This window comes from Myripristis murdjan, chromosome 14 (assembly GCF_902150065.1).
Source record: "Myripristis murdjan chromosome 14, fMyrMur1.1, whole genome shotgun sequence".
Taxonomy (NCBI): Eukaryota; Metazoa; Chordata; class Actinopteri; order Holocentriformes; family Holocentridae; genus Myripristis; species Myripristis murdjan.
Genome location: NC_043993.1, coordinates 31,559,754 through 31,573,493, shown reverse-complemented (window position 1 = coordinate 31,573,493; position 13,740 = coordinate 31,559,754). Strand labels below are relative to the sequence as shown.

The 13,740-nt window shown below is 40.3% G+C and overlaps 1 protein-coding gene across 5 annotated transcripts in view; it reads right to left on the bottom strand.

Annotated features, from left to right (window-relative positions):
• gtf2ird1 (GTF2I repeat domain containing 1) overlaps nucleotides 1-13,740 on the bottom strand; it is a 47,076-nt gene that overhangs the window by 8,231 nt on the left and 25,105 nt on the right. For 3 of the 5 annotated variants that reach the window (XM_030068416.1, XM_030068419.1, XM_030068417.1), the window contains 9 exons: nucleotides 13,178-13,261; nucleotides 12,482-12,665; nucleotides 10,145-10,170; nucleotides 9,080-9,206; nucleotides 8,361-8,404; nucleotides 7,971-8,051; nucleotides 6,897-7,046; nucleotides 3,447-3,500; nucleotides 2,253-2,333 (listed from right to left, as the gene is read on the bottom strand). In XM_030068416.1, coding sequence (XP_029924276.1) covers nucleotides 2,253-2,333; nucleotides 3,447-3,500; nucleotides 6,897-7,046; nucleotides 7,971-8,051; nucleotides 8,361-8,404; nucleotides 9,080-9,206; nucleotides 10,145-10,170; nucleotides 12,482-12,665; nucleotides 13,178-13,261 — 831 coding nt within the window. The remainder of the gene's footprint in view (nucleotides 1-2,252; nucleotides 2,334-3,446; nucleotides 3,501-6,896; nucleotides 7,047-7,970; nucleotides 8,052-8,360; nucleotides 8,405-9,079; nucleotides 9,207-10,144; nucleotides 10,171-12,481; nucleotides 12,666-13,177; nucleotides 13,262-13,740) is intronic. The other 2 variants (XM_030068418.1, XM_030068420.1) reach the window with 1 other exon arrangement.

Below are 13,740 nucleotides of genomic sequence, written 5' to 3'. Positions count from 1 at the left end.
AATAAAACAGATAATAAAAGCTTGTACAAAATCATACACGCACAATGAAATTGGACAGTAAAGACACTTACAGTATATTGAAATAATAAAGTTAAAATTACTTTTTCATCAGCCTGCAGCCAAAAACTGTGTAAACACTGTGTGAAGTATGTGTGGACACATTCTCACGGCACTTTCTTTTTTTTTTTTATAAATACCTCTGGGTAGAAAACACATAATTTTTGGTTCTGGCCCCAGCAGGTTGTGCTGGCTATTTGTAGGGAACTAATTATGAGCTGCAAGTGGATTTATAGCGTGTTTAATATCTGCGGGTAAAACATACATATTTGGGGTCGGAAAATCATAATAAAATTGATTGTTTTTGGTGTTTGCTTTAATATAGGAAGATAAATGCTGAATATTCTAAATACCGGGGAACATTTTTTACTCCTCACATTTTCAGAATTCATTAATATTCTGTGGCTGGATGGGAGGCGTTGGAATCACTGGTCGACACAATCCACAGCACAAAGTGTTATCATCAATCAGACGAGCCAGTGGCTTTCCACAGCGTGAGATCAGTCATTTCTGTTTTAGCAAAGAGCGCCAGTTGGAAACTATCAAAGGAAGGCAAACAGTATTAACTTCTGTAATTAAAAGGCCCAGCCAATGTTACTTTGGCCCATCCGAAACTGAACTCCTGGTGCCACGGCCGCTTTGCACCGCCTCCGAATCCCAACCCGCCCCTTGAACTACTGCCGCCTGCAGCTGACACAGACAATAAAGTCATATTTGAAGTACTGAGAGGAGTAAGCTTGCTCAGGGGTTGTATGAACCGCCGCTACTACGCTGACTCTCATACTAACCACGCTGACTCTCATTAGGCCCCAGGCCCCCACTTCAACTTATTTTGCCCGCAGGATATGATGTGTTAATTATCAAACTGTCTAGGTGTCATACTTGTCAAGTGCATATGCTGAAACACAGCCACCTTAAACAGTATGTAAAACCTGCAAGAAAATTTCATTCTCGTTGCACATGTTATTTACTCTTTAAATTCGCTTTTAGTAAATTACTTATTCATTTAAATGGCCAACATATCCTATAGTTTTCATTCCACTGAATAGACAGAGTTAAGGGTGTTTAGTGTCACATGATGATCGAACTGCTGTTTGAAAGGTTTTGGGTAAACAGTATGTAGTTTTAATTTTTTTAGCATGAAAATATGCATTATTATCAGTATTATCCTTAAAAAACTATATGAGTTAACCTCTCATTGCATTACAGACAAAACCTTAAAACTTGTGGGACATTATGTAGTTTTGGAATTTCATATTCCAACTGAAGACTGCTTTTGAAAAATGAGGCACATGCTTACAACCACATTGTTGACATATCCCTTATTGTTATTATTACTAATATTCTTTAGAATATTATTTCTCCAGTAGCTGTTTGGTGGGCAGAATCAACTGGGCCACGGTGCGTTTGTGTGTGATAGACCAACCAGGTGAACCTTGTCTCTCCAAATAAAAAAAAAAATAAAAAAAATGGTGTTAGGCTCATTAATAATAATAATAATAATAATAATAATAATAATAAATTTTATTTATAACGCACTTTACATTTAACAAAAAATCTCAAAGTGCTACAAGAGAGAACACAGCCAACAAACAAATAGAGCAAAGAGTATTAAAAACAGTTGTCAAACAAGAAACAATTATAGATTGAAAGATTTTTTTGAAGAGGTAAGTTTTAAGTCCCCTTTTAAAAGACTCAATAGTCTGTGGGGCCCTCAGATGTTCTGGGAGGGTGTTCCACAGTCGAGGAGCCGAGGAACAGAAAGCTCGGTCCCCGAGTGTGCAGCTCTTAAAGTTACTCTGCACATACAATAAACAACAACAAACTCTGTCAGTTCAACAAATTAATAATATGTACCTGGGCAGCAGTAGTTTTTTGTACATCGTATGTGGACAGGATGTAAACAGTGAGCCCAAAAATGAGGATTTTTTTTTTTTTTTTTCAGCTGACTGCGTTTAAATGGTTGCACCACATGTACCACATAAAGCCTGAAAACACATCAGGACACAAAAATGTGCAAGTTAAGTGCCTGGACATGAGGCACATTACAAGAGACTATCACAAGTTTTGTTTTTCATCTGTATGGAGTGAGTGCATGTGGTAAATTAAAGCCTTGCTGCAAAACTGATGGGCCTGACATAATTTGTGTCCCTCCTAAGAATGAGATGGAGGCTGCGTCACGGCAGGTAGCTTACCATACTTTATGCTGAACAGGCTTTCCACTTGTCTCCGGAGCTGGAGAATCATTTCACCAATATCCTCCACGAGACTCCCTGCTGAAAGGCAGAGAAATGAGAGAAATGAAAATGCCAAATGCCGAGCGCATCAAGAGGTAATCAAAATATGATGGCAGGGGCAGTCCGGCCATCTGGAGTAGTGGGAGTTTTTGTGGTGAGCTGGGCGACCTGTGGGCCGGTGGTGAGCCAAGCAACACCGGTTTCAAAAAGATGAAGACAGTCCCTTATTGGTAGTCATATGGAGCGGCCGGCTGGCTCCGCTGAGAGTGGAGGCTGCCGAGTCATAAGTGCATCACTGGTCCATTTTTCTCCCCCTGTACAACTTAACTTTGACACATTCTATCTTTCATAGCCTGAGCTGGCAATGACAGACTGTGCTGTGATTTGTCTTAATCACCACCGAGGCAACACAACAAATTAACATTGAAAAGTAGCAGGAAAGTTGAGGCCGGCTTAAAAAACCAAGTGGTATAACAGCTGAAGTCCCTTGAACCGCATGCTGCCAAATGCCAAAAATGATTGTACTGCAGAGCACGAGAACTAGTATCAGTGCAACGAGTGTCTGCTAACACACAGCGGACCAGACCAGTATATCTACTCTGGCCACTGGGTTGCCTTTGTGTGCCAGAAACATATCGAGAGTCAGAAATGTTAAAATGGCAAGTTTTCATTCTACAGTCAAAATATGGATTTTCCATGATCCCCAAGGTTCCTGAGGTGGGATATTTCAGGGACAGACAACAAAATATCCTTGGCAACATCTGAAGGCAGAAATTATGTTTTATAGTAATATTTCGTTCTGCATTTTTTATAGTAATATTTCATCCTGCATGTAAAATGCCGAAGTAATAAAATTCTATTTCTAAAAAATGCTATATGTTCCTCTGGGGCTGTGGTGTGTTGTATGTATTTGGCTCTGTCCAGTTCAAAAATACTTGGCCTTTTTTCTGCTTGTTGGCTTTTTTTTTTTTTTTTTTTTTTTTTTTTTTTTTTTAAATCTGAGTCTGCCTTTGTATGAAGCTAATAAACTGCACAAATGCACAGAGCCACAAGCATGCAAGATGCACTGGGAAAAAAAAAAAAAAAAGATTCACTTCATTTCTCATTTCAATTATCTCAACAGTGGCCTCTAAATTAAATTTTCAATTGTACCTTCAGAGGATCTTCTGATGCCCTGGACAGCTGCGCTGGGTGACAGAGCTTCAGCTGCAAGACGTCATTGATGAAGGAAAAAAATAAAACAAAACACAAAACAAAACATCAATACATCGAACAAAAGTGCTTTAAAAATCCACGTCAGAGAATTTAAAAGTACATGAGAACAGAGTTTCTTCATGTTTTTGTGAAGTATTCCCACTCATGAAACTGACTTCATATGATTTCCTTCAGTGTTGGTTAGAAGATATATTCTTAAAACGGACCATACCAGTGATTTTGAATGTTACTACAGTTTATCCACATTTTACATGTCAACACACCATTCTGCAAATCATGCAGGGTACTAAACATTCTGCAACATATAATCAAAATCCCTTGATTTTCAGATACGAATTTTTGGTTAAAACAACCACCTTATAATGTTCTGCCTCTATGGCTGACAAAGTCATCGCCAATCATAAACCACAGAACTTTCACAGAAATTTCCCTTCGGAGATCAATAAAGTATTTCTGAATCTGATTCCCCACTCATAATTGCGTAAAGTAAATATCTCCTTGGGGACTATTTTCTGGGAAAGCGACTGTTTCACTTCTAATTTCAAAGGCGCTTTCTGATGGGACAGTTCTAGGGACTCTGAGAGGAACCCACTAAGGAGGTTCCCTGAGAACTACGAACCTTCAAAGGCCTTTCTACGTTCGCATTCACACCTCTAGGAACGCTGAAGTGACATAAGCCGGCGGTTTGCATCATTGCTGTGTGCGATACAGTAACAAGATGGAGGAGGCTGTGATCGCAGCCGTGTGTTTGTTGTGTGTTGTGGGTTTCTTGATAAAAACAGAGTTGGAACATTTTCCATGTTTTCTTCCGAAGGCGAACGCTAAGAGCTTCTCCACACTGCTGTCGTTTACATCGGTTTTAAAAACGACGGTTGCCGGAAGTTTATTGGCTCATGTGTTTGACCAATCGACTAACAATTACGTCAGGACCAATCACCATACGCTTACGTCACTCAAAGTTCCTCTTTTGCTCGTGAAGTACCGACCCTGAAGTAGGAGCTGACAAAGTCCCTCTCAACGAGGCTCTAAGAACTATGATCGTTCCCAGTTCCTGCACCACCTAAACAAAAACGGGGGTAGTTTCTTTAACAGTTTATGAAAGTGATGAAATACTGGTGTGAAGAAAGTCTGACGTCTTGAACCAATGGCTGAATAAAAGGTGGAAAAATTATACTTAAGTCCTGAAATATGGCTCCTTGCTTTGGGAAAACATTAGCAGAAACATGAAGTTTATATATTTTGTAGATATTATACCAAACATGCAGAATCACTGGTACGGTCCTTTAATGTTACCACCACAATAATATGCTATTTCTTGGACATCAATATCTTCCCTGTTAATGTAAGATGCAGTGTAGTTTTAATTGATAGTGTGATAACAACAGGCTTAAAGCAGAGACTGAACTGAATGAATACTGAACCAGTCGCTGCGATATTGTCAGTGGTTTACTAACAATGCAACATTGCTGCAGTTACTACCTTAAATGTTCAGTCATATTCTCAATACCATTTGTGAATAATAAGCTGTTTTTAACCTGGGAGAAGAATGTCTTGCATTTATGAGGTTTATCATTCTCCTGTATTCATAGTGGTATGGTTGGGATCAATTAAGTATATCTATCTATCTATCTCTATCTATCTAGTTTGTATTCCCACCACTGTAATGGGTGGAGAGTTTTTATGGCAGGGGGTCTTTTCAGTGCCAAATCTTTTGAGAAAGCAAAGAAATACCTATGTTGTATTTTGTTCGGATCAAGAAAAATATCCTATGTGAATGCATTCTGAAACCATTAAAAAAAAAAAAAAAAAAACAGGTCCCGCAATACAAAGTACATCTTCAGTAAACAGTAAAGCACATTGTGTCACATTTGCTGCACTTACCTTGATTTTTTTTCCTTTAGTGGTCATTTGTGAAAGAAAAGAAAACTTAAACAAAGCACAATCAAATCAATAAAATAAAACAAAACGAAAAGCTACCTGAATGTATGCTAAGCCCAAGACCACTTGAGTAGAGTATTTGTTCTCAATAAATGTCTGCTGTATGGAAATTTCAGGGAAACAGAGCGCTCCCTTTAAACAGAAGAAATGACCTCATTTATCGCTTGGTTTGACGTTTTAAGAAAAATCTCACTGGACAAACAACAGCCTTGCTGGAGGAGCAGTGTTTTGCCAGAGGTCTTGCACTCTCTAGGGAGACTGTTGTACAGAATTCATTACTTTGGACGGTAGTGGATAAGCAATTCAATGTGAATCGAAATTTTCAATAACGTCAATCATTCTCGAAGATGGTGTCCAGTCTCCAACCTCACATCCAATCCAATTCTCAAAATGTTGCTGGGTGCTTTTTTTTCTTGCTTTCAACCACCGAGGGCTCCACTTGTTTTTGATGCCTGCAGACATCCAAAAACATCTGCAAACATCCCCCAAAAAAATCTGATTTTTTCAACTCCTGGCAGAAGAATCCTTCTATCAGTCTTGCATGAGGGAGAGCTTTAGGTTACTGTGGAGGGCCGTGTGTGTGTGCTACATCCGGTGATTTAAATGTTCTGCAATAGCCCATGATACACTTGTTCTGGCAAAAAAATGCTGCGTGTGACTAAGGATAGGCGATGCAGCATGTTTGTTCATATATTCTTGAGAGAAATCCTGCAATATAAGAAAACACCAAAAACATTTCCCTTTGATTTCTAGTTTGATAAATGAGGCCAAGTGAAGTTAAGACAATTTTGTCTACTCAAATGTTCTTGGCAACCTTACTCTAGTTACCTATGATGAGCTGTTTGGGTCTACAGACTGTATTGTGTTAGATGGGATCTGGGGTCTTGAGGGGGTTTTTGAGGAGCAGTTCAGTCACTCTAATACGGTAACTAAGTCTAACCATGTCCGGGCAGCAGGATTAGAGGATAACAGAACGCCAAATCTGAAAACGTGCACAATGAATCAGTCTCCAAAATTTGAAATGGAAAAAATACCGGAGATAAAAGATTAGGTTAGGTAACTGAGATCAAATTAGTTCAACTGATACACCGTGCCTTTTCCAGATGAGAGCCCGTGTTTGTACTTAAAAACTGGGAGAAGAGAAGAGCTAGACGGAGCGGGGTAGTGGGGGTTTGCTGAGGTTGGGGAGTGGATCCTAGTTGCTGGGAAGGTTTGGAGGAGAGGAGAAGTGGCATAGTGGAAGAGGGAGTATCTAAGAAAAGTGGTTTCATACGTGTGGCGGCTTATTTAGCTCCCTAAAAACGGCCAGAAGTGTGAGCTGGTGGTGGTGGGCGCCGCGTGGCACTAGGGCAGGCCTTAAAGCCGTGGCAGAGGCAGGCATTCCGGGCGCTGTGGTGAGGAGGAGGAGGAAGATGAAATGGAGGTGGGAGCCGGCGAGGCTGAGGTTACCTGCGTGGTTCTCCATGGGGTGATGGGGGGCGGAGGGCGAGGCCGTGGCTGGACACGCTGCAGCCACGACCGGCTCGGCCACAGACTCGCTGGGCTCCTCCCCACTCATGCTGGCGTCTGGAGAGACCAACACAGAGCTTTTCTGTATTGCTTTGTACACAAAGGAGAGCAACAGGAATGTGTGTTATTTTACAGTCTAAAAATTGCTCATCTTAATGCTTTCAGCTTAAGGCACGATACTAATCAGTACAAAATATCACAACTAATTAAGACTGTGATGGCCCTCATTGTGTGATCAGGTCAGTACATGTGTCCTGATCTCACCACACAGTCTGGGACATCCTAACTTTTGACATTTGCAAATAAAAATTAAATGCATAATTATTACACACAGTCAGCAGTACTGGCTTGGGCATCAAAAGATAGCCAAATCTGCGACATTTCCAGGGAAACGTCAGGGGCCGTGCACGCAGATGCCGTCAGATTTTCATCACACTGTTGTTTAATTGTTTCCCAATATGAACATGTGCAGCACAGTGCTTGTAACAGTCAGTTTTAGAAAAAGCCACAAATCACAAAAGAGAAGGGGTGGGATGAATACTGATTAAGAAATGGTTAAAAATACCAGGAGAGTTTAATCACGGTGATGTCTGACGACCCTCAGTTTTTCTTTTTAATCAAAATGCTACTATAATCTAATGGCAAAAGACCCTGGAGGGATTGGATTCCAGCTAGCCAGTCATGTGGATTGATTATACCTACTACAGGTAAGTATTTAGCTGTGATGTCACATGTTGTCATAGCAACAGTGAAACACTGTCCTTTTTCTCCTTACTTTTAAATGACATCAGGTGCCAACTACAGGAGTGTTATGTCTCACATCTTTTTTTTTTTTTTTTTTTTTTTTAATGCGAGGACATCCTCTGTGTCCACGGCCCCTCAGTCCACTCAATACGCTTAAAACACTGCTGCTATGAATATAGGTCAGCAGAAATCTGTTCCACTGCCTTTATAGTAGTTTTAACAACTGAACCATTTCCGCAGCTAATGGCCGCAGTGCATGCTCTCACTTACCTGGCACTGTAACTTGAATGATTTCCCCATCTGGAGGCTCAGTTTTAATCCTTTTCACAGGAATGCAATCTCCCGAAGGACCTGGGGGGATTGAACAGTTCATTCTTTAAATGTTCTGTTGCTGTGTGCCAGCACATTTTAGGACTGTGTTTAATATTTTTAAATGGGTGATAGAAGGTGTTTCAAATGACTGGACTACAAAACAGGCAATGGGATGTTTTCTTTAGCGATTTCACAGGTCTGCTGTGCATTACTAAGAAACTTGGATGAAACACCCATGGGTCGAAGACCGTGTACTTTTATTCAGACAGGCACAATATCATAATATGGAGCACTGGATCATAAATTCTAGAAAAATCAATGAAAATCATTGAAACTCTTTCCACTTACCTGCTTCACAATCAGCCAAGGGACTCACACATGCACTTGCTGATCTGTGAAATGAAATGAAAACATATAAGCAACTGCAAAAATGAAAAACAAATTAAAAGTCTTAGAAAATATACTGAATGCCACTGGAATGCGTTTTTTCCTGGCCACAATTTAGGTTCACTAAACCCTTTACAGTCTGCTTATTTAATTTTTCATCACAATACAGATCGCAGGCTTGATACTGTTGACTTACCAAGACCCATATCAGTGTGACACTTCAAGACCTTGAGATTTTATTTTTACGTTGATCATCTGTTGTTAGCCGAGCACTATAATATTATTTTTCTAAGTGTAAGTAACCTGCGCAGGATATTTTTAAATAACCCTGCCAGATGTACTGATGCGATCAGGATGATTGGACTGGTTGATGCATTAGCCGAGTCTACCGCAGGTGATTTCTCAGAAAATTGAGAACAAGAACGCCTAAAATGAGGCCAAATGAAAGCATGAAGCAGACCACTGGGGCTGCCATTTGTAATTATGCTAGAATTATGTTTATCAGAATCAGCTTCCCGGTAGCATATTAATGAAAAAAATCCTTCCAGCGGTGTCCTTAAACAGTTAAACTCGGATATGCGCTGTGACTAATGCTGGTTGGAAATGCAATACAATTTTTTGGCAACCTCATACATTAAGGCGGCGCAGAAATATGACTTCTAAGAGGGCTGTATTCTGACCTGCTGCTGTGAGGATTGCTGACCAGCTCTGCTGTGGTGGGCGGGATGCTGAGATTGTCAGGGAAACTGTCTTCGGCCATGGAGCCCAGGTCATGCTTGCCCTCCTCCCTGGCAACCTTGCCAGCAGCTTCAGCAAACAACAAGACAGAGAAGATAAGCCGAACACCGCATCCCATTAGCAAGAAACATCTATGGGGTGTGAATATATAAACAAGAACTTGACAGCAGGGTTTTCTCTTAGCCAATTACTGTCTATTTACCGGTAAAGACTCACTCTGAAATCATAGGGCCATAATTTACACCCTAAGCACACATGGAATATTTTCTAAAATATTCACCCAACGCTCCCCTACCAGGGATGCAGATCTTAACAACAGTTTGTTGATGAAAATGCAGGTTGGACTTGATCCCTATACAAAAAGGTAGGTTTTGTTTTGTTTCCTTCTTATTCCACACAGCTGAATCAAGCGTTGTGTTTTCTAATCAGATGTACAAACTACAATCATTTTACATAATTTGAACCTTCAAATAAGTGTATATTAAGCACAATATAGGCACAGATCAGAGATGTACAAGAAAGTCACACGCAAACAACCATGAATATAAACAAAAATCAGTTGTGTTTTCAGGAAAAAGACCCATTTATACTTAAAATCGTTAACATCAGCCAAGAAAACATGATTATCCAGCTATTCTACAATCTCTGTTCTTACTCTGTAGTGAAAAAAAAAGAAAGAAAGAAAACAGGATAAAATGAGTTTAGGCTGTTTATCCTCCATTATATCCTTGGCACTGATTATATTTGAGCAGATTTGCTCCCCAAGTTGCCTGACAAATTGAAATCTCTCCTGACATTTGCCTGTCGCCAATATTTCCCTAGCAGAAACCCTGCAAATTCAGGCAGAATAGTAAATTTTCTAGGATGATGTTGTGGCAGTGAGTGGGAAGGTGTTGTAGAAGATGGATCAGCATTATTTTATTAATGAGGCCAAAGCATAGCTTATATGCATGAGAAAACTGAATTAAAAACGTCAGTGAAGTAAACAAAATTAATCAGAATCTTACCAGTGAAAATCCTTTCATCAAACATTCTGGAATAGAAAAAGGGAAAACGAGCGATTAGTCACAGAGTTCAAGGACTGTTTCAACTCTCAGGCCAAAAAATAATAATCACAAAGCAAATACTTTACATGTGGAGGAACAAAGCTGGCTGGAGGCAGAAGGTGAGCGATGATAAAACTCAAATCAAAATGTTGTTGCACATTAACCGCTCTTTGAAAAATGCTTTGGAGACTAAGATAGAATTTCTAAATGAGCAAGGTAGTGAAGTTGGATGCTGCTTGTTACCCAGTGTAGTAGTTAGCTGATCATCTGACTGCATTCATCACAGCCGGTAGCCAAACTACTTTTTTTAAATACTTTTTTTAAACTACTACAGTCAATGTCCACTGCATGGCATTTATGGTAGGGCTGCACGATATTGTGGGATTTTAGCGAGAGTTAACATCTTTCCATCATAATTTTCATTTTAACTAGTAAAAAACTGTAAAATGAGAATGATATTATTTTTGCTAGGTTCTGCACCAAACTATTGTGTTTTTTTTTTTTTTTTTTTTTTTACATCTGAAGAATATGATCTGTTGACCAGGGCATCTCTGTAGCTCCACAATATTTCAGTTTTAATGATATACGGTCACATTTCACCTTCATCCAAAAAACTGCTGTGATTTGGATACTGCACCCATCCATACTGTGATTTTGATATGATTTTGATTAACTGTGCAGTTCTAATTAGTAGCTGTCTGACCATCAATGTGACATTGAATTCCTCGAGGAAAAAAGTTCCATTTGTTATCATTAATGTTGTTGCTGCTGCAGGTATTACTCAAGAACAAAATTTGTGGCATCAGCATTACAACTACAGCATTCAAATTTCACCGGCATGACACACATAGCGACAGTAATACTTTCATTGGGCAAAATCCCTCCTGTAAGTGTGAACAGTCCCTGATGTCAACTAAGAACCAGAGCAGATCATCCCAGAAAAGACCGTCAAACACCTCAGAAGGGCCTGTGTCTGGAACATGTCTCAATGACAATGGGAATGTGATGCAATTTCAAATTAATCACATTTTCGATCTTTCCTAATTGTATTAACACTAATGAGCTGCCTGCAGGATTTGCTAAAAGATGTGTTATCTCGCACAAGGCATGGTGCCTCATTTAAATTAGCTTAAACGCATGGATAGAGGAGCACCATGATGTTAGTGCAATACGCTGGCATGAGAGAGTCACTGGGGCCATAAGTGGAAGCTGTTTACTTGTCAGTGGGTCGCTGTCTGCTGGAACAAACAGAGATGTTTAACTGACAGATAACACCCCAGCTAATCAAAAGAAAAGAAACTAATTTCGGTTGCATTAGAACAAGAGTACGACAGTGCAATGGAGCTGCCCCGTTGGTGAAGTGGTTAATAAAAAGGTGGGTAAATGCCTCCAGTCAGCGCTCATAGTAACACAAGCAACTACCAAAATTAACAAGTTTATAATTAACAAACTAATACCTCTGGTCCAGAGACTGTAATAAAAAGCGTAACAAGAAGTGGGCGTGGCTGTGTGTCAACCAACTTGTCGGCAGCTACACACATCGGTATGCCCTTTTACTGTATGTTGTTCCTTAGCCCTGGACAAACCTTGCACTAATGTGTTATGCTAATCCATTGGGAAGTTCTGAGAGTTTTGTGGTACAGCCACACCCACTGCCACACCCCCTTTTGTGGCCCATGACATACATGGTCAAAGTTCTGTGAAGACCAGTGAATCCGTGAACCTATGGGCCTTTTGGTGATATGCCATGCTCATTCCCTCACCCCCTTTTTTGCCAAGGGGTGTGAAAATCTGCACCTTCTTCTTTGGCCCATGACCAACATTTAAACCAAATCTGGTGGAAATGCGAGCGTCCATCTGGAAATTACATGTCACTGTGTGATGAGTGTACACGCACACCAATTCATTGTCCCCTCCGATTTTATAGGGGTGGGGGACAAAAAGAAGCAATTGCACTTTCAGAACAGCATTTATTTATTTGTGTCCTTAAAAGATTTTAGTCAGTTTGACATTACGGATTTACGTCAAAGGTTGATGGTCAAACTAGTCCACGAGTAAAAAGCCAGGTAAACTGAGCGATGGTAGGTTTGCTGTCCATGATATCACTGGTTTTCCACAACATGGGCCATTGTGGGAGACAAAAGCTGAACACTAACAAAGAGGACAAAATTAGTCTAATATCAACCAAGATCTTGCTAACAATATTTTATGAGTAATTTGTCCTCATTGAAACTCCCAGTATTCTCCACACTAGCCCCATTCTTCCCCACTGTGACAGCCATCTGATAGCTCAATTACCGTTTGACGATGAAACGGATTCCATGGCGCTCATCCAGGATTCGTTTAAGCTTGGGAACTCCGTAGGTGCAGGGCCTCTTGAAAGGGATCTGGTCAGGGATGCCGATGATCTCCACGGCCCCAGGGTCACATGCTATCTTGCGGTAGGGCACAGGCACCATGTGATCCAGCCCCAGGGCTTCAGCTGGAGATAGACGTCAGCAAGAAACCAGTATGATGCGATGATTAAAGTGAGGACAAAGAGTGTGATTTCGACATTCGCTTAAATTCTGCGTAGTGGTGCTTTGGGCTATTATACACCTGTAGATCTAAGCTACTTTTGCGTTGCTGAGAGCATTTTTTATGAATGACAGCATTCAAAGAGTGATTGTGACAGGTTCCTCTGTACAAGTAATGCTTCTAGCAGCTGTGTCACATTCACAGTTTACGGTACCCAAGACTAAAAGGAACCAACTTAGCAGGCAATGAGAAAAATGAATAATCCATGACCAGATGTTTCATTGCCGACAAACGGATGATCAAACCAAAACAGTGACCCTAACCCACAAACAAACTAAAGACATTTCTACCTAGAATCATCGCTGTGAATGCTTACACACACTACTTGGACGAGGCAAAAGTAGCTGTCTAAACTGTACTCGACACGTGCTGAAGATCAGAGTCAATTCAAAATGGAAAGACAGCAGGTATTCTCACCATATCTACTGTTGAACAAGATCTGAACACATTCTCTCAACGTGTTGATGTCTTCAGTTTCCCGAATGAAGGAGTCCCATTTTTCTGCAAGGAGAGAAGGACAAGCGGTAAATCCCGGCAATACTTTATGGACAGTGAAATGGAGACTCGCTTGATAGACTAACAGAATTACTTTGTTTGAGATTTAACCTCTAAATAAGCTTTATTTCATTGTGCCAGAGATCTTGGTTTTGATTGTCTCCATCTCTTTCTTCTCAACTCAAGTCTACATGGGAAACATGTTGAATCTTATTAGTCTGACATTACCCTTGACATCTCAGTAGCTTAGCCTGTAGTGGCTAACAGCTGCTAGAGTTTGGCTTTGGTTCAGTCATGATACTTGGCGCTGTATGTGCCTGGTAATCCTATGACTTGTTAGGTCAACAGAAAGTTAATCAAGTTATTTTGATAAATGATTTGGTCATTTATCCAGCACAAATACCAAACATGTGCTGGTTTCATTTTCCCAAACATTAAGCTCTGCTCGCTTTTCTCTCCCATATTATAAAATGAATATTTCATTT